Source organism: Mastigoproctus giganteus, chromosome 5, assembly GCF_048544385.1.
Source record: "Mastigoproctus giganteus isolate SK-2022 chromosome 5, ASM4854438v1, whole genome shotgun sequence".
In the NCBI taxonomy this organism is placed as follows: domain Eukaryota; kingdom Metazoa; phylum Arthropoda; class Arachnida; order Uropygi; family Thelyphonidae; genus Mastigoproctus; species Mastigoproctus giganteus.
This window is the reverse complement of record NC_143579.1, coordinates 162,823,173-162,844,485: the sequence shown is the minus strand read 5'-3', so window position 1 is coordinate 162,844,485 and position 21,313 is coordinate 162,823,173. Positions and strand designations below refer to the sequence as shown.

Sequence of the window (21,313 nt, the reverse complement as noted above, 5' to 3'; positions counted from 1 at the left end):
CATCGTGTGAAGCTCAAAAGCAAAAGAAGGCAAGTAAATTTCTGTTGGATCCCAGAACATGCAGGCATTGACGGTAATGAAAGTGCTGATTGAGCAGCAAAAAAAATCCTACAAATACAAATCGATTACAGACATATCATAGAACAGATTCTCAACACTCGGTGGCCACAAATCTGGCAAAATGAACCAAAAAAACTGTTTTATTCGAAACAAACTTGAGCCATGGAATTACTCTCCGTGTGAATCGACACGAAGTCATTCTAACAGTACTGTGCATTGGACACACATCTCACACACTTACACTTCCTACCTTGCTCAAGAAAGGTAATTCTCCAGAATGTCTCCACTGTTCCTGTCAACTCCCTGTAAAACATTTCCTTATAGAATGTCCACAATACCACATGGTGCAACAAACAGCCTCCCACCTCCCTTTGAATATTCAAGATTCACTGACTTTATCACAAATCATGGGCGATAACTCCAATATTGAAAATATATTTACTTATTTAAAACCAATACGATTTTTCAGCCACAACATATTTGTATATTCAATTACTTTGTGTAGTTGGCAGAGTTTAGCATTCAAACTACTTCAAGGAAATGTACGTAATTAACTTATTCAACACATTCGTGCCGTATTCCGAATTCGTACCCCTCACCCCCTCTCCGAATTGGTATGTGATATTCAATCTCCTGTTCTTCTGTAGGTGGAAGAACATGAGTTGGAACCAGAGTACTAAATCCCGAGTAGGTCCGTAACCAAAAGATGTAAAGCCCTAGGTTTGTATCTGTAGGATTTTTTGCTGCTCAATCGGCACTTTCATTACCATCAATGCCTGCATGTCCTGGAATCCAACAGAAATTCACTTTCCTTCTTTTGCTTTTGAGCTTCACAAGATGAGCGTATATCTGGAAAAGAATGGGATGTGATGGAGTCTGCTCTTTGTTTCTTTGTTTATATTGAAGTTTAGTGGCACATGGGCTACATGGGTCATAATGTGCCACTTCATATGGTGTGATGTGTTTCTATTATAGCTGTTGAGTTGTGTGCTGTCCTATACATGTGCATATAACTCAATAGCTATAATATATATATATATTAAATAAAGCTTGAACAGACACAGCTTGCCATCAGTAGCCCTTGTTGTGATTTAATTTCATATCAGTAACATTTGCTGGAATTCCTGTCACCCAAAGCTACTCTGCTGTAATACCTCAAACATTTGAGAGGAATTTCTAGGTGACCAATCAAGATGTAATACCAGAGAATTAATTTCCAGTCCCCCAAAAAATGAATAAAAAAGCTGTCTACAGGGATATAAAATTAAGGAAGAACTAGTGATATAAATTATTTTAATTGGTTTATAAATATCCTAGATCTGCTTACATACTTAAATATTTTAACTACATTCTATCTTAGACAATTTTTCAATTGATTATTTCAGCCAAGTCTGAAGAAAAGGACTGCCTTATTCCTAAAGCAAGTGAACTTAATAGATTAACTGGCAATAAATATAAATTATCAGATTTTCTGCATGTAGAATTAACTGTTCTTGACTACTTCAAATGGAAAGTATCAGTGCCAACAGTAGCTCATTTTATTGATTATTTTTGTCAAGATATTGTTACCTCAGAAGAATGGGATTCCCATGGCCATTCTGAAAGTTTTAGTAAAGCTCAGGAATATGCTAAAGATTATATTTTATATTTTATGACTGTCTCTCTGAAAGGTTAGTATCTTCAACTTAGTTTTGTATTTAATTTCCTGAATGTTTTGATGCTGAGAGTTCAATTTTAATTATGGTAATGAATGACATTTTAATGTTTAAGATTAAAATGTTTATTTTTATCACTTCTTAATCAAGTAGACTGCAGTGGCACTGGTTTAGCTGTGCTACCATGTGATTTAAAAGCAGATAGCTTCATTTTTTTCCCCAGGAATGGAATTTTCATTATAGTAAAATATCAGTAAAACATATTCCTGCAAGCATGCCATGCACAGTGGACAGAGCTATGGCATAACCTAGCTTTTCCAGTTGAAACAAGATCCAAAGTTCTGGCACTCGAGCAATCAGACAGTGTGGCTGGCGGGAAGAAGTGGTACTTGCACGAATAAGAATAGGCCATAACCATCTGACTCACCTCCATCTGGCTCATGGTCGATGATCCTCCTCAGTGCCCATACTGCTCAGAACATCTAACAGTTAAACATTGATTGACTGTCCTCACTATCAACAACATCAAACTTCAATACTTCAAAATCTGACTAATCTTCAAGAACCATTGACATTACATTACATCATATCAGTAGTAAATTAATAAGAGGAGTTTACCTCAATATAGTACGTAGAACACTTCCGTGTGATACCCTCCAGAAATTAAAACGAAAAAATCGACAAATTACCGGTACATTAAAGTAAAATATTCATTCCTGTCGTGATCACAGGAATTTTCATTCCTGTCGTGATCACGACAGTCGGTCGAAAAGCATTGTCAGCTTCAGGAAGGAAAATCGTTTTGAATATTTTCGTTAGATTCTTTTAAATTGCGTTAATTTAAATTTTAATTGTTTTAAATTGATTTTAAATTGTGTTAAATTGATTATTTAATTATTTATATTTTATTTTAATGTACCGGTAATTTGTCGATTTTTTTTTCGTTTTTTCCGTTTTAATTTCTGGAGGGTATCACACGGAAGTGTTCTACGTACTATATTGAGGTAAACTCCTCTTATTAATTTACTAATATTATTATCAACGTAGAACATATTGAGTATTACAGCTCTGATTCATACTATCTAATTACATCATATCATTGGAGAGGAGGCAGATATTAATGAACTTTTCTGCTTTTTGGGCCCTGAGTGCCAAGTGGTTTTTTTGTGCCATATATACAGAGTGCTCTTACTCAGTGAATAAGTTATTTATTTTAGTCTTTTCTTCCTGTTTTACTCAAATGATTCTTTACTTAAAAGCTTTCAAGTAAGAATCCAAGAAGGAAATTCACCTTTTCTTATACATATATATTTAATTAATCCATACTAACCCAACTAACTTCCTCAATCGCTTGGTCACTGAGCGACTTGGTCAATCGCTTGGGGCCGGTAACCTGGGAGAAGAAAGTTACTCTCCCGGGGCTAAAAGGAGCAAAGATGGACTTAAATAATTTTCTTCCTTTAGAGCCATTAAGCTCAAGGTCAAAAATGTCCAATGAAAATGACTCAAACCAACCTAAAAGAGTGTCATAACCTCTCTAACTTTCTGCTGATACACTCTGTCTACTCAGCCTGTGGGCAAGCTATCACCATTTATGATCCAAAAATATTTAAAATCTATTGCAGGATCACCAAAAATGGTGAAGACAACAATCAGGAGACTTCCTGGTTGAAACAGCCACCACCAAACATTCTGAGTGGCTATTAAAGATAAAAACATTTGGTTGGTTGCCAGTACAGTCAGTCCTCGTATAACATGTGTTTACGCTACACGAATTCGATCATACACGATTTATAAATGAGGGAACGATATCTTATATAACACGAACCGAATTTGCTTATGCACGATTCGCCTTTGTGTTTACAAGAAATGGCAGTCGAACGCAGAATCACCCCAACCAAACGCAACACGATAGGAATGAAGAGAAGATTCTGAAAATGTATTTACGTTTTTTATATCAGTGAAGGGGAAACACATTTCACCATAATAACGTAAAAACCAACACAATTCCAGCTATCGGTATAATTGCAAATGCAATTAGATAGAGTTTACTACCAGTTTATAACAGATTCCACTAGCAGAAACGCAACTGAAAATTGTTTTTATTGTTTTGTGGTAGTAACCCTTAGAAATGTGCTTTAGTAAAATGTGAGGTGTTAATAGCGTATCTCTGCCTTTACGGTGTTTATTCAGTTGCTATACGCGCGCAGCTTTGTTTATGTGTATCAAGTGTGCCTCCTCGTTTTGTAATTGTGCTTTTTTCCCTAAAAATGAGTAAAATAGTCTTCCCTTGTGGTTCATTGAGCCCCAATGAACCACATTTTATCAAAACAAACCTAATGAAAACAAGCCTATTGGGATAAGGTTGCTACAGTTAACACAATGTTGGAATCTAGACATGGGTAATGTCTTTCAGGAAGTGAGCACTCGCAACCCTCCGTGGTCTGATTATACACTGGTGTGCGATTTCTCATTCCAACAATGAGGGAAAAAGCAAGCAGCAGACCTTACCATCAGGAAACTCCATGCTGTACATGTAGCAGAAAATCTTGGTGTTTTCAAATATATACCGATGGCTCAAAAACAAGTACGACAGTGGGCGCAGTGGCAGTTTCTTCTATCTTTTCTACTTCTGTGTCCCTTCCAAAGGAATGCAGTCTATTCTTCTGAACTGTGGGCAATTAAAATAGCTCTGGATCACATGATTAATCTGTAGAGGAAGCAAATTATGATCTACTCTGATTCTCTGAGTGCAATAAAGTCATTGAAAAATCCATCCAAGCCAATCCACCCCGTCTTGAAGCAAATTAGATCACAGATATTGCGTTACAAGCTGTAAACCAATCAGTCACTTGGATACCAGGTCATTTAGGCATCAAAGGAAATTAATATGCAGATCAAGCCGCTAAACATCCAATCACTGCAAGATCTCCTAACTACCAAGTGCCATATACAGACTACAAATCAGTCATAAAAAACGTGTGAAGAGCAATGGCTGCAAATCTGGCAGGCTCAGTGCGGCAATAAACTGCTTCAATTTAAACAGGAACCTAAGTTGTGGCCATCAAGCATGCGATCAAATAGGCAAGAGGAGGTGATCCTGGCTAGGATGCGTATTGGGCATACGTATTTAACCCATATTTATCTACTCAAGGGGAAGATCCGTCTATTTGTACATTTTGTCACACTACACTTACGGTGAGGCATATTCTAATAAATTTCAATTATTATAATTATCGAAACACAATTTGCAAATCGCTTTGACATCTGCAAGAACCTTTGACATTACCCCATCTGATTGGAGACAGTGCAAATCTAGCCAAGTTCTTTTATTTCTTAAAGCAGATGGGATTATTTTACAGCTTTTAATTGGTAATTGCACTACTGAATAGAATCGGGCACAATATGGCGGCCCCGAGTGCCAAGCGATATTAGTGACCACAGCGCCTTTCCAGAGTGATTATCTAGTACGCTTAACTGTAAATACGTTTCTCCTGAGTTTCGAAAGTCCGATAACTCCTGAATATTATAATTAAGTAGATATATTCAAATACTAAACCTAGAAAGGAAAGCCACCTTTCTTTAATCTCTCTTTTATTTTTAGTTAATACTAACCCTTTTCTTCGCTTGGGTCACTAGGTGGCACCGCTCTTGCCTCCACATGATGGGGCTGGTAACCTGGGAGAAAAAGACAATCTCCCGGGGCCAAAAAGAGCATATAATGAGTAAATCAAATTCAGACTTATCTGGGCTGCCAGACGCAACCCAGATACCCAAAAAGAAAGACAGTTCCACAGCAGGAACTGCAAAGCGCCAAAAAACTGAGCCAGAGACCTATCCAATTCCAACCTATCTGATCATCCATTCAACTGGAGAGAATGCAGTTGGCAAACTTTCTCCATTTAGAGTTCAAAAGGAATTGGAAAGTAGAGCAGAATCTCCGAAATCTGTAAAAAGACTCAGATCAGGAGATATTCTCATTGAGACATCTAATGCCAAACATTCTGAACGACTACTGAAAACTAATTTCTTTGCAGGACTCCCAGTAACTGTAACGCCCCACAGATCACTAAACACCTCTAAAGGAGTGATCTCAGACTGGGACTTACTAGATGTATCTGAAGAAGAAATGCTAGAAGAACTGAAAGAAGGAGTTATTCATGTCAAGAGAATCTCCACCAGAAAAGATGGCAATCTGATCCCTACCCGCAACCTGATCTTGACCTTTAATACACCGAATCGTCCATCATCCATTAAGGCCGGATATCTGCTATGTAATGTCAGACCATATGTCCCAAACCCGCTACGGTGTTTCCGATGCCAGAAGTATGGGCATTCCCAAACAGCTTGCCGGGGAACCCCTATTTGCACAAAGTGCGGTTCAATCGAACATGATTGCGAAAACTGTAATGCTCCCCAATCAGTATGTCCAAATTGCAAAAAAGATCATCCCGCTTATGCTAGAATATGTGAGCGCTGGAAAAGTGAGAAACTTATCCAGAAATATAAAACTGAGCATAATGTTTCTTACCAAGAAGCAAAAAAGAATCATCTCACCACCAACTCATGCAAACAGACCTACGTATGCCCAAGCCACCAAAAAATTCCAATCAACCGGAATGCAAACTGAAATAACAGTACCTCCAAAAGAGTCTTTCTCGAATTACGTAAAATCTTTGTACAGTGCAACTCAAACCCAAGCAGTCAATACACCAATTACCATACCACAAGAAAACATACACACTCAGGATGAAGGATTTAAAGAAAAACATATCCTAACTTCTAGTCACCAACAACAAATGGACACTAAAGAAAAATCAGCAGATGACCCTGCTTTTGTTGAAATTTTTGTTGAAGAAGACATGGACACCGAAAGGCCTTCCTTCCTAAAAAAAGATAAAAACAAAGGTGAAAAACAAAAAACCTCAGCAACCCGAAAATGCTCAGAAAGTCTAATAAGAGATAAACAATGAACACAATAATACAATGGAACTGTCGTGGATTCCGCGCCAATATCGATGACCTATACGATCTTTCCTCTAAATACTCACCAATATGTATCTGCCTTCAAGAAACTTATTTAAAACCCCAAAATACACCAAAACTGTCTCATTATAACATTATTAGAAAAGACAGAACCAATCAGGATATCGCACATGGTGGTGTAGCTATTTTAACAAACCGACATATTCCTACCAAACAGGTCTCACTCAACTCTCACCTCGAGGCAATAGCAGTCCGTATAGCTGCTGACATCCATATGACAATCTGCTCCTTATACATCCCACCAAGCTATACCTTCCAACAAAATGATCTCAACAATCTTATAGCTCATCTCCCAACACCTTTCCTCATTCTGGGAGACTTAAATGGTCATCACACTCTATGGGGTAACAACAACATCGACCAAAGAGGAAAACTAATTGAACAGTGTCTAGACAATAACAACCTCCTTCTTCTAAATGACGGTTCACCTTCCTTCAGGAACAAGCACTGCAATAGATTTGCTTATCTGTTCAGCAACCTTATATCCTATTCTAAAGTGGACGGTAAACAACGATCCGCTACATAGCGATCATTTCCCCATAATAATTGAATTACTTAATAAGCCCCCTCATCATCCTACTAAAATTCCGCATTGGCTTACTGATAAAGCAGATTGGAAGTCGTATAAAAAATTAACCATGCTTGATCCTGAAATAATCCAAAATTCCACAACTGACGAAGCAGTTGACTATGTCACCAAAATGATATTACATGCAGCAGAACAAACCATACCGAAATCCTCATCAAAATTACCGATTCATCCAAAAACCTGGTGGAGTGATGAATGCCTTGTGGCTAAAAAAGTGCAAAGCAAAGCTTGGAATTCTTTTCGCCGGAGTCCAACTACAACCAATCTCATTCAATATAAGTGCGCTAGAATAAAAGCGATATATGTTAGACGTTGCAATAAAAAGGCTGCTTGGATCCGCTTCACTTCGACTATTAATCAAGCAACGCCTACACATAAAATTTGGAAAGCAATCAGAAAAATGAGTGGCAAATATAAACCGATACCCATCATGGAATGGAGAGGGCAGAATGTAAATGATCCTGCTGGAATTGCCAATATACTAGGTGAAACCTTTGCAAAAACATCAGCAATAGAAAGTTATACACCGACCTTCAGAAGATTAAAAACAAGTTTAGAAAAACAAAAGTTAAACTTCTCTTCAAAAGGAGATGAACAATACACCTTACCTTTTACCATTCACGAATTACATAGAGCTTTGTCAACATCTAGACGCAGTGCTGTAGGACCAGATAACATTCACTATTCCATGATTCAAATTAAGTACCGAATCATTACAGTTACTTCATCTATTTAACAGACTCTTCCTGGAAGATAAATTCCCTAATCAATGGCATCACGCTACGGTCCTTGCCTTCCCTAAACCAGGTAAAGACCCTACAAATCCCACTCATTATAGACCAATCGCCTTGACCAGTTGCATTTGCAAAATTCTCGAAAAGATGGTGAACCGCCGACTGATCTGGTACCTTGAAAATCTCAATCTGCTACATTCTGCACAATACGGTGTCCGACAAAACAGATCTACACTAGATATACTAGTCAGACTAGAGAATTCCATCCGTAATGCATTCCTCAGATCGGAGCACCATGTGTTAGTCTGCTTTGATATCAGTAAGGCCTATGATTCCACGTGGAAGTATGGAATACTCCGTGAATTACATCGCCATGGACTTCGGGCTCACCTCCCGATTTTCATACAGAATTTCCTATGCAAGCGTACATTCCAGGTTCGATTCAAAACCTCACTGTCCCAAGATTTTTCACAAGAAGGAGTTCCTCAAGGCTCTGTACTCAGTGCTTCACTCTTTATAATTACAATAAACACCATTGCCGGACAAATTCCAAACACTATTGATAAAGCACTGTTTGTAGACGACCTTAGTATTTGGTGTCATGCGAAAAACATGAATACTATTGAGAGACAGGCAAGGGGCAATAACTAAGATCTGTTCATGGGCTCAGACTAATGGTTTTCAACTTTGTCTGGAAAAAACCTTTTGCATCCATTTTTGCCGCCAACGCAAACTCCATCCAAATCCGGAGCTACAACTGAATCGCCAACAAATAGCAGTTCATCCCAGCATACGGTTCTTAGGAATCACTTTAGACAATAAACTCACTTTCGTTGAGCATATCAAAAGACTAAGAACATCATGTCAACAAAAACTAAATATCATCTGGGTTCTCTCTCTGCAACTAATTGGGGAGCAGATCGCCTTACTTTATTACGGTTATATAGAGCATTAATAAGATCGAAACTTGATTACGGAGCACCAGTGTATAGTTCAGCAAGACCTAGTGCCCTTCACTGGCTTGACCCTATCCATCATAGTGGAATATGCATTGCATTAGGAGCATATCGCACGTCTCCAATACATAGATTATATGCTGAAGCACACGAACCTCCTCTCTCGATCAGGCGACAACAACTGATACTACGATACGCCTATAAAATTAGGTCTATGCCAGAACATCCAAACTGGCAGATACTTTTCTCATCACAGCACACCAGGTTATACCAAAACTGCCCTAATTCTAATCGTCCTTTGGGTATGAGAATAAAACTCCTCTTAGAAGAACTAAATTTAACCTTAGACAATGTGGCACATAACCTCCCATCCTCTCTTGCTCCTTGGAATATCATTCCACCCTCATGTGACTTACATCTGTATGAATGGAATAAATCTACATTGCATAGGGAAAACTTCTTGCAACTATACCATGCAGTAGTGGACCAGTTTCCCAGCTTTTCCATAGTACATACGGATGGATCAAAGAATGATGTCCACGTTGGAATCGCCGTAGTTTTTCAAAACATCACATTAGCTTATCAGTTATCACGTGATTTCAGTATATTTTCCGCCGAACTAATAGCAATTCAGGTTGCACTGAATCATATTCAGTCTTCTGATATTAGCAACAGCATAATTTTCACTGATTCTTTACTTGGCGCATTATGGCCTTAGCTGCCAATGCGCCATAAAAAACCAAATCAAATCAAATCAAATCAAACTGATTCTTTAAGTGCACTTCAAGCACTAAAAAACACCATGAACATCACCCACCCAGTTGTGAAAAGAATAGTCAGCTCTCTACATACCTTATCAGAACTTGGGAAAAACATACACTTCAGCTGGGTCCCTGGACATATGGGAATTCCTGGAAATGAACTAGCGGACGATGCTGCCAAATTAGCCGACCTACCACCCGAGAAAAAGTGGAAAGTGCCTCATCAGGACTATCGACCAATAATCCAGGAAAAATGCATGTGCCAATGGCAGTTATCATGGGAAAATCAACCTAACAATAAACTTAGATGTATCAAACCAAACCTTGAGCGATGGCCTTCCAGTTTCAGTTCAATCCGACATCAGGAGGTAATTTTGGCTCGTCTGCGAATAGGACACACAAATATTACACGTGGTTATCTTTTAAGAGGAGAGATACCCCCTCAATGTCATCACTGTAACACAATGCTCTCAGTGAAACACATTCTGGTCGAATGCACAAAATATACAAGAGAATGCCAGAAACTTTGCACTTCAGCCACAACAAAAGATCCTACACTTACCTCACTTTTAAACAATGAAACAAATGTCTCAAGCATTTATAACTTTCTCAAGATGATTAAAGTATATCACCTTTAGGGAAAAAAAAAAAAAAAAATTACTTTCTTGTTCCTTTTTTCCATTTTTCTCTATTTGAGAAGAAATGGCATGCATAGTTACCATATGTATGGCGCACTATGGCCATAGTTGCTGATGCGCCCAATAAATCCCGAAACAAACAAACAAACAAGCACAATATGGCCTTAGCAGCCCTTGTGCCACTAAACAACATATCAATCAACCAACCAACCAACAGAATTCCCAACTCCAACCCCTCGACGTGGGCACCTGTACGTGGTGAGGGGACCTCCCAGTGATGCTGCTGGTTTCCCAGATTAGCATCACTGGGATCTAACGCGCATACCTTGGTTCCAGGGTTACATCTTTGGAATCTGGCGTGTGCAGCCGTGCGCCGTGACCCGTGGATTTTGGAAAGGGAGATCCTGGTGGTTGAGGGGCCCAGCCTTAATACACCACTTTGGCCCCTGCTTTGACAAGACGGGAGGTCCCGGACCGGGCCGACTTGGATCAATCAGCGGGTGTTTTTTTTACTGCTAGGGTCAACTGCGTTCCAATAAGTCTCCCTCCCTATGGTCTTGGGACGGGATAAAGACTTATTGGTAACACGGGTATGGTGCTCCTAAGCGAACTCAGTGTCCCATTCGTGTATGCAGTACCTGCTAGTTCACGAGTGGGCATCCCCTCGTAGGGCTCCGTGGTGGGTGAGGTACTTAGGCATCAGACACTTTCTCTTTACTCTTATGAGTAATTTAAATCCCATTTCTTCTGCGGCCCCAACAAGGCCCCTACCTAATCGAGATGATGACAAAGAAAACCTCTGCAAAAAGAGCCAGGACTGAGGATACACCACCACCATCAGTGACACCGCTTTTCCTCATTTTCCATTCCATTGGAGAGCAGTCAGTTGGAAAGATGTCACCCTTCTTTATCCAGAAAGGATTAGAAGGGTTGGCAGGTTCACCAAAATCTGTTAAACGACTGCGTTCTGGCGATCTTTTGGTTAAAGCTTCCAGCACAAAACAAGGTGAAAAATTCTTCAACTCTACATCCATAGGGGGAATACCTATCACCGTCACCACCCACAAAACTCTGAATTAGCCACGTGGTGTTATATCAGAGTGGGACCTTCTTCATGTTTCTGAAGAAGAGATCTGCTCTGAATTGAAAGACCAAGGAGTGAGAGCTGTCAAAAGAATATCGATACGAAAGGATGGGAATCTCATCCCTACCCGAGTTCATATCCTCGCGTTCAATACCCCATGGCCTCCAAGTTCCATTAAGGCAGGCTATCTAAACTGCCCAGTGACGATTTACATCCCAAACCCACTGTGTTTTAGATTCCAAAAATACGGCCACTCACAAAAATCTTGTCGTGGTAACCCTGCCTGTGCTCGATGTGGTGTTACAGACCACGAGAGCAAGGAATGTTCAGCTTCAAAACAGATCTGTATTAATTGCCAAGGAAAGCACCCCGCCTACTCTCGAGCATGCCAGCGGTGGAAAGATGAAAAAGAAATCCAAAAACTGAAAACAGCTGATTATCTCCTACCCAGAGGCCAGAAAACGTATCCAACCAATAAATAGCGGGAAACCTTCATATGCTCAGAAGGTTTCTGCAAAGTGCACTATCGGTACACAAACTGAGATGACTATACCACCGAAAGAGTCATTCACTCCAATTGCACGCTATTTATTGAATTCACAAAAGCCCACCAAAAAAACACAATCAGTTGCCACTCCTATATCCGTACCTCCTAGTACTCCACCACTACCAAAACCAAGTGGTAAAAAAGTGCAAAAACGTTCGCAAGAGTCATCCGTAATACCAGAAACAATGGATGTAGAGAATAAGGAGGTATCAGACGAATCAGTCTTGGAACTCTTTGCGGAGGAAGAAATGGACACCGGACAGCGTACATTCTTCCCCAAAAAAGATAAACCCAAGACTGATAAAAGTAAGCCCTCAGCACCTCGGAAGCTGCCTGATAGACCCACCAAGCCAAAATAATGGCTAAATTCCTACAATGGAATTGTCGTGGATTCCGGCGAAATATTGATGATATCAAGGCCCTCCTGCAAAAGCACGAGCCAGTTTGCTTTTGCTTGCAGGAGACATATCTAAAGGCAAATGACGATCCCACCATGCACAACATCACAATTTTTCGAAAGGATAGAATTGCAGATGGCTCTGCTCATGGAGGAGTGGCTATCCTTGTCGGCAATCAGACTCCAGTTCAGCCCTTGCTAATTACAACTAGCATGGAAGCTGTTGCAATTCGCCTTTCGGTGGGATTTATATTAACGGTTTGCTCTCTTTATTTGCCACCTGGGACTGACATCCCCCAGGAAGACCTTGATTTGGATCTTAGAAAGGCTTTTGATACTGTTGCACATGGAAGACTGCTGCACGAATTGGAGCAGTGTGGCATTGGAGGCAAATTGCTGCTATGGATAAGGGGATGGTTGAGTGGCAGAAGACAGAGAGTGGTAATCAATGGACACTGCTCAACGTGGACTAATGTTATTAGTGGAGTTCCTCAGGGTTCAGTGTTGGGTCCGTTGTTGTTTTCGGTGTTTATGAATGATATTGATGATGGGATATCAAATTTAATGTCCAAGTTTGCAGATGATACAAAGGTTGGCAGGGTTGTTAAGGACACTACTGACGCTATGCTGCTGCAACAGGATCTGGAAAGGTTGGACAGATGGGCTGAGAGGTGGCAAATGAAGTTTAACATTGACAAATGTAAAGTACTACATATGGGAAACAGTAACCCCAGAGCAACGTATCAACTCTGCGGTACTACACTGACAGTGGTGGAGAATGAAAAGGACCTGGGGGTAATTGTGCAGGCAGATATGAAGTTCTCTGAGCAGTGCAGACGAGCTGCAAGAGTAGCTCATGGTGTCTTGTCAATGATATACAGGAATTTTTCTAGCAGGGATAAGGAGGTGATTATTCCCTTGTATAAGGCAATGGTTAGGCCACATCTTGAGTACTGTATACAGGTCTGGAGGCCTCATTTCAAGAAGGATGTAGAGCTGCTGGAACGGGTACAGAGAAGGGCAACAAGATTAGTGAATGGAACAAAGGGTTGCTCTTACGAAGACAGGCTTAAGTTTTGCAAATTACAGAGTCTGGAGACTAGGCACCGGCGAGGTGATCTGATAGAGGTGTATAAGGCTTTGAATGGTTTGAGCATGCTCAATGCCAATGGGATTCTTACTCTTGCTCAGAATAATCAGCTCAGAGGGCATAAATTCAAATTGAGGAAGGACGGATGTCGGATAGATGTGCGGAAATTTGCCTTTGGCCAGCGGGTGGTTGGTTGGTGGAACCGACTTCCATCACTTGTTGTTGAAGTTGATAGCCTAAACAAATTTAAAGCTCAACTGGACAGGTATTTCGAACGAACGGAGGGGTGAAATGGGAGTGGGTTTTTTTTTTTTTTTTTTTTTTTGGCTGATGCTGAATAAGCTTGCTTTCTTGCATCATATGCCTCTACTAATGCAGTTGCCTCCCCCTTACTTACTTCTCGGGGATATGAATAGACATAACACCCTATGGGGTAGTGCTAACATCAACGGAAGGGGACGAGTCATAGAGTGTATGCTCAATGACCTTTCCCTTCTGAATACTGGAACCAACACCTTCTTCCACATGCCTACCCGTACTTTTTCTGCAATTGATCTCTCTATATGCTCCCCTTCTCTACTCCCTTCACTCACTTGGGAAGTGGAGGAGAATCCATATGGAAGTGATCACTTCCCCGTGATAACCTTGTTACACAGTAGGAGACCATGTCTTCCTTTTAGGTTACCACCGTGGAAGTTTGATCAGGGTGACTGGAATGCCTTCCAACATCAGGCAAATTTTGACCTCAGTACAGCCAGTCTGGAGCTGATCAATGATGCAGTAAAGTACATTACAGAAATCATCGTCCAAGCAGCTGCGAACGCTGTTCCAAAAACATCTGCCCGGTTTCCACCATTTCCCAAACCTTGGTGAAATTCACAATGCACAGCAGCAAAAAAGGCTCAAAACAAAGCATGGGGATATTCCGCCGATATCCTACCACGTCCAACCTTATAGCCTTTAAATGCTTAAGAGCCAAAGCACGCTATATCCACCATCAGAGTCAAAAGGAATCGTGGATCCGTTTTACATCATCCATTAACCAGTCCACAAACTCTAAGGTAGTCTGGGATAAAATCCGGAAAATGAAGGGAAAATATACATCCCACCCTTCTTCAATCCTAGATTATAATGGATGCACTATTGCAGATCCAACTGCAATAGCCAATTCTCTTGGGGAAACATTCTCTAACATCTCTGCAACATCATCGTATTCCCCAGAGTTCCTGGTCCTGAAACATAAACTCGAGAAACAGGCACTTAATTTTAAGTCTAAGATCGTCTATCCCTACAATGGGGCATTCGCTATGCAGGAACTGAAAACAGCCCTCACTCTTTCCAAAGCAAGTGCTGTTGGACCAGATGGCATCCATTATGAAATGATTAAACATCTTTCACCAAAATCTATGGATTATCTGCTCTTTCTATATAACAGAATCTTTATTGAAGGGCAGTTTCCGGATTCCTGGCGCAAGGCACTCGTTCTTGTCTTTGCTAAGCAAGGAAAGGATCCAAAAGTCACTACCAATTATCGTCCTATTGCTCTGACTAGCTGTCTGTGCAAAATCCTAGATAGAATGGTTAACTATCGTTTAATATGGTATTTAGAATCAAATGAACTTCTCTCCAACATCCATGGCGGCTTCCAATGGAACCGGTCCACTTTGGACCATCTAATTAGACTGGAAACATCCATTCGGGATGCTTTCCTAAAACGCGAACACTTGGTGTCAATGTTCTTTGACATGGAGAAAGCGTATGCCACAACTTAGAGATTTGGCATCTTAATAGATTTACATAGCCTAGGACTTAGAGGGCAGCTCCCCTTTTTTATTCAAAACTTTTTAGCCAATCGATCTTTCCAAGTTTGTGTGGGATCCTCACTCTCTCGTTCCTTCAGCCAAGAGGAGGGAGTACCACAAGGATCAGTATTAAGTGTCACGCTTTTCGCCGTTAAAATAAATTCCATCACAGAACAACTTCCTCCAACTGTAAACAGTGCCCTCTATGTTGATGACTTTAGCATTTTTTGTCAGTCATGCAACATGAGGGTTATTGAAAGACAACTGGAGAAAGCCATTGATCGCCTCAACTCCTGGGCACTTGCAAATGGCTTCAGGTTCTCGCCGGAGAAGACCGCTTGCGTACATTTTTGTCGTAAGCGTAATCTTCATCCTGAACCTGAATTAATGCTCGGACAAAATGCTATTCCAGTAGCAGCGGACACAAAATTCTTGGGACTCGTATTTGATAAAAAGTTGACCTTTCTGCACCACATCCGACAACTTCGCACGAAGTGAACACGCGGGCTTAATATTCTCCGCTCGCTCTCCTCTACATCTTGGGGAGCAGACCGATGCACGCTTCTTCGGCTTTACCGTGCACTTGTGCGATCCAAACTTGATTATGGGTCCCAGGTATATTCTTCAGCCAGAGACAGTGCCCTTCAATGGCTGGATCCTGTCCATCACCAGGCTCTTCGTATCGCTACTGGAGCATATAGAACATCTCCTGTCCAGAGTTTATACGTCGAAGCAAACGAACCACCGTTATCGCTTCGACGTAAGCAGTTGTCTCTAAACTATGCTTTTAAACTGAAATCCCTGCCAGACCATCCTACGTGGCTATCCGTTTTTGAGCCACCATGGGAAAATTTGTACAATACCCGTAAGACTGCTAATCGTCCTTTTGGTATTCGTCTCCAAGAGCTACTCATAGAACTTGATATCAAGGTAGACAAGGTTGCCCAAACACCGAAGCAACCGCTTCCACCCTGGCATGCTCGTATTCCAATATGTGACTTGTCCCTTAAAAATTGGGTAAGTCGGACACTCCATCATCGGTCTACCTGCAGCTTTATTCAGCACACCGAGCTGAATATTCTGACTTCGCGCCAGTTTACACAGACGGTTCGAAGTCGGAATCATATGTGGGATCTGCTGCTGTCTTTCAAGACACCACTACATCGGAGCAGATTCCCTCTGAATGCAATATATTTACTGCAGAGCTGCACACTATAGAGTTAGCCTTGGATCACATTAGTAAATGCCAATACCAACGGTTCATTTTATATTCTGACTCTCTTAGTGTGTTACAGGCTTTAATAACCGTGAGATTTAATTCTCATCCAGTTCTGTCTAGCATTCAGCAGAAGATTCACTTCCTCCGTGAACGTGAATATGATATCCGCTTCTGCTGGATTCCTAGCCACATTGGGATTAAGGGAAATGACTTGTGTGTGACCGCAGCCAAATCAGCAATTCCCAGTAATAATCGCTGCCTGTCAGTCCCCTATACAGACTACAGGCAAAGAATACACGAGAAAATACACTCCCAGTGGCAGGATCCGTGGAATAGACAGACTGGAAATAAACTATATTGTATAAAGCCTGTAATTGAACCGTGGCAGTCTTGTCTGTGCAGGAATCGTAAGGAGTGAGTTGTTCTTGCTCGGACGCGCATAGGACATAGTCATCTGACACATTCTTTTTTGCTGAGGGGTGATGACCCTCCTATGTGTCAGTCTTGTGGCACAATTTTATCAATTAGACACCTTTTAATCGAATGTTCAGATTTTAGCAATATCCGTTTTACTGCTTTTAATTATCTGGCTGAGCCGTATACACTCAGTCAGATTTTATCTGACAATGACCATGTGTCTGCTATTTTTAGTTATTTTAAATCAATAAAGGTTTTTACTTGTATTTAATATTTACATGTTATTGTTATTTCCTTATTGATTTATCTCTTCTACATTTTATACCTTTGTTATTTTATATACTGACATGCTGGCCAAAGTAATCAGGTGAAAACTTAAATTTTTTATATATGACCTTAGTTTGGCGCATTGTAGCCTTAGTAGCTAATGCGCCAATAAAACCAAACAAACAAACAAACAAACAAACATTAGCATATTTTGTCAGTCATGCAACATGAGGGTTACTGAAAGACAACTGCAGAAAGCCATTGATCGCCTTAATTCCTGGGCACTTGCTAATGGCTTCAGGTTCTCGCCGGAGAAGACCTTTTGCGTACATTTTTGTCGTAAGCGTAATCTTCATCCTGAACCTGAATTAAGGCTTGGACAAAATGCTATTCCAGTAGCAGCGAACACAAAATACTTGACTCATATTCGATAAAAAACTGACCTTTCTGGATCATATCCGTCAACTCCACACAAAGTGCCCAAGAAGCCTTAATATTCTCCGCTTGCTCTCCTCTACATCTTGGGGTGCAGACCGATTCACTCTACTATGGCTTTACCGTGCACTTGTGCGATCCAAATTAGATTATGGGTCCCAGGTATATTCTTCAGCCAGAGACAGTGCCCTTCGATGGCTGGACCGTGTCCATCATCAGGCTCTCCGTATCGCTACTGGAGCATTTCGAACATCTCCTGTCCAGAGTTTATACGTCGAAGCAAACGAACCACCGTTATCGCTTCGACGTAAGCAGTTGTCTGTAAAGTATGCTCTAAAACTGAAATCCCTGCCAGACCGTCCTACGTGGCCATTCGTTTTTGAGCCACGATGGGAAAATTTATACAACACCTGTAAGACTGCCAATCGTCCTTTTGGTATTCGTCTCCAAGAGCTACTCATAGAAATGAATATCAAGGTAGACAAGGTTGCCCAAACACCGAAGCAACCCCTTCCACCCTGGCATGCTCATGTCCTGGCATATGACTTGTCCCTTAGAAATTGGGGAAAGTCGGACACTCCATCATATATCTACCTGCAGCTTTATTCAGCACACCAAGCTGAACATTCTGACTTCGCGCCAGTTTACACAGACGGTTCGAAGTCGGAATCCTATGTGGGATCTGCTGCTGTCTTTACAGACACCACTACATCGGAGCAGATTCCCTCTGAATGCAGCATATTTACTGCAGAGCTGCACGCTATAGAGTTAGCCTTGGATCAAATTAGTAAATGCCAATACAAACGGTTCATTTTTTATCCCGACTCCCTCAGTATATTACAGGCTTTAATATCTGTGAGATATAATCCTCATCCGGTTCTGTCTAGTATTCAGCAGGAGATTCACTTCCTCCGTGAATGTGAATATGATATCCGCTTCTGCTGGATTCCCAGCCACATTGGGATTAGGGGAAATGATTTGGCTGACACCGCAGCTAAATCAGCAATTCCCAGTAATAATCGCTGCCTGTCAGTCCCCTCTACAGACTACAGGCAAGTAATACACATGAAGATACACTCCCAACGGCAGGATTTGTGGAATAGACAGACTGCGAATAAATTGTATCGTATAAAGCCTGTAATTGAACCGTGGCAGTCTAGTCTGCGCAGGAATCGTAAGGAGGAAGTTGTTCTTGCCCGGACCCGCATAGGACATAGTCATTTGACTCATTCGTTTTTGCTGAGGGCTGATGACCCTCCTATGTGTGAGTCCTGTGGCACAATTTTAACTATCAGACACATTTTAATTGATTGTCCAGATTTTAGTAATATCCGTTTTACCGCTTTTAATCATCTGACTGAGCTGTATACACTCAGTCAGATTTTATCTGACAATGACCATGTGTCTGCTCTTTTTAGCTTCTTGAAATCAGTAAACCATTTTACTCATTTTTAAAAAATCTACTTCGTTAATGTTACTTGTTTACTGATATTTGTCTTTTTCCGTTTATACTTGTTTTTATACTCTGACTTGGTGACCTAATTCATTAGGCCACTGAAAATTTGACTTTTTATGACTAGGTTTTGGCGCATTATAGCCTTAGTCGCTAATGCGCCAATAAAACCCAAGCGACAACAACCCAACTCCAATTTGTCTTTTCGGTGACCCTAATAGATACCATCCATTGTGAGGGTCCAATTACAATGGACAGAAGAGGCAAATTATTGAAGAATTTATGAATAATAGTGATTTAATTTACCAAACACTGGATCTCCTGCTTACAGTCACCTACCTACAGGATCTACTTCTGCAGTTGACTTGTCAATTTGCTCTCCATCCATCTTTCCAATCCTGACATGGCCGGTACTATCCGATCCCTTTAACAGTGACCACTTTCCAATTATTTGCGGCCCCGAGTGCCAAGCGATATTAGCGACCACAGCGCCTTTTCATAGTGATTATCTGATACACTTTAATGTAAATACGTTTCTCCTGAGTTTCGCAAGTCCGTTAACTCTTGAGCATTATAATTAAATAGATCTTTCAAATTATATAACCCAGAAAGGAAAGTACGTTTCTTTAACCCCCTTTTTTATTTTTTGTTAATACTGACCTTCTCTTTACTTGGGTCACTAGGTGGCACCGTTCTTGCCTCCATATGGCCGGGCTGGTAACCTGGGAGAAAAAGATAATCTCCCTGGGCCAAAAAGAGCACGTCATGAGTAAATCAAACTCGGACTTATCTGGGCTGCCAGATGCACCTCAAATATCAAAAAAGAAAGATAGTTCTATTGCAGGAACTTCAAAACGGCAGAAAACTGACTCTGACATCTATCCTACTCCAGCTTTCCTGATCATGCACAAATCTGGTGAAAATGCAATTGGCAAAATCTCGCCATTTAGAATACAAAAGGAATTAGAAAGCAGAGCTGGAGCTCCTAAGTCTGTAAAAAGACCTAGGTCAGCAGATATTCTGATCGAGACCTCTAATAGTAAACACTCAGAGCGGCTCTTGAATGTTAATCTCTTTGCTGGAATACCAGTTATTGTGACACCACATAGATCACTGAACATCTCTAAAGGAGTGATCTCTGACTGGGATTTAATAGATGTGTCCGAAGAGGAGATGCTTGAAGAACTTAAAGAAGGCGTTATACAGGTCAAGAGAATTTCCACGAGAAAAGGAGTTCTGACTCCTACACGCAATCTCATTTTGACCTTTAATAAACCACATCGCCCCGCATCCATTAAGGCTGGATATCTGGTCTGTAACGTCAGACCTTATATTCCAAACCCACTACGGTGTTTTCGATGTCAGAAGTACGGACATTCCCAGACAGCTTGCCAGGGAACTCCTGCTTGTGCAAAGTGTGGGTCAGTTGAACACAACTGCGAAGCCTATACTGCCCCCCCAACCGATATGCCCAAACAGCAAAAAAGATCATCCCGCTTACACTAGAACATGCGACTGCTGGAAAACTGAGAAACTTATTCAGATTTATAACACCAATCATAATGTGTCCTATCAAGAAGCAAAGCGAATCATCTCACCACCAACTCTTGCAAATAGATCTACGTATGCTCAAATCACCAAAAAATTCCAATCAACCGCATCGCAAACTGAACTAATAGTACCCCCAAAAGAATCTTTCTCGAACTATGTATAAACACTGTACAATGTAACTCAAACTCAGGCAGTCAATACGCCAGTTTCTATACCAATTAAAAATCTCCACTCACCGGACGAAGGACGCAAAGAAAAACAAATTGCAACTTCTGGTGACCAACAGGAAATGGATACTAAGGAAATACCCACAGATGACCCCGTCCTACACATTTTTGTAGAAGAAGACATGGAAACAGAAACGCCTTACTTTCGAAAGAAAGATAAAAACAACAGTGAAAAACAAAGAACCTCAGCACCAAGAAAACTCTCGGAAAGTCTAACTAGAGATAAACAATGAACAGAATAATTCAGTGGAATTGTCGTGGTTTCCGTGCCAATATTAATGACCTGTACGACCTTACCTCTAAATACACACCAATATGTATTTATATACACCTCCAAGAGAAGTATTTCAAACCTCAAGACATACCAAAACTGTCTTATTACGAT

At 40.8% G+C, this 21,313-nt stretch overlaps 1 protein-coding gene across 1 annotated transcript in view; it reads left to right on the top strand.

Annotated features, from left to right (window-relative positions):
• The window catches only part of CycJ (Cyclin J), a 159,711-nt gene that overhangs the window by 92,418 nt on the left and 45,980 nt on the right, over nucleotides 1-21,313 (top strand). The window contains exon 3 of the mRNA XM_090374257.1: nucleotides 1,446-1,730. Coding sequence (XP_090230383.1) covers nucleotides 1,446-1,730 — 285 coding nt within the window. The remainder of the gene's footprint in view (nucleotides 1-1,445; nucleotides 1,731-21,313) is intronic.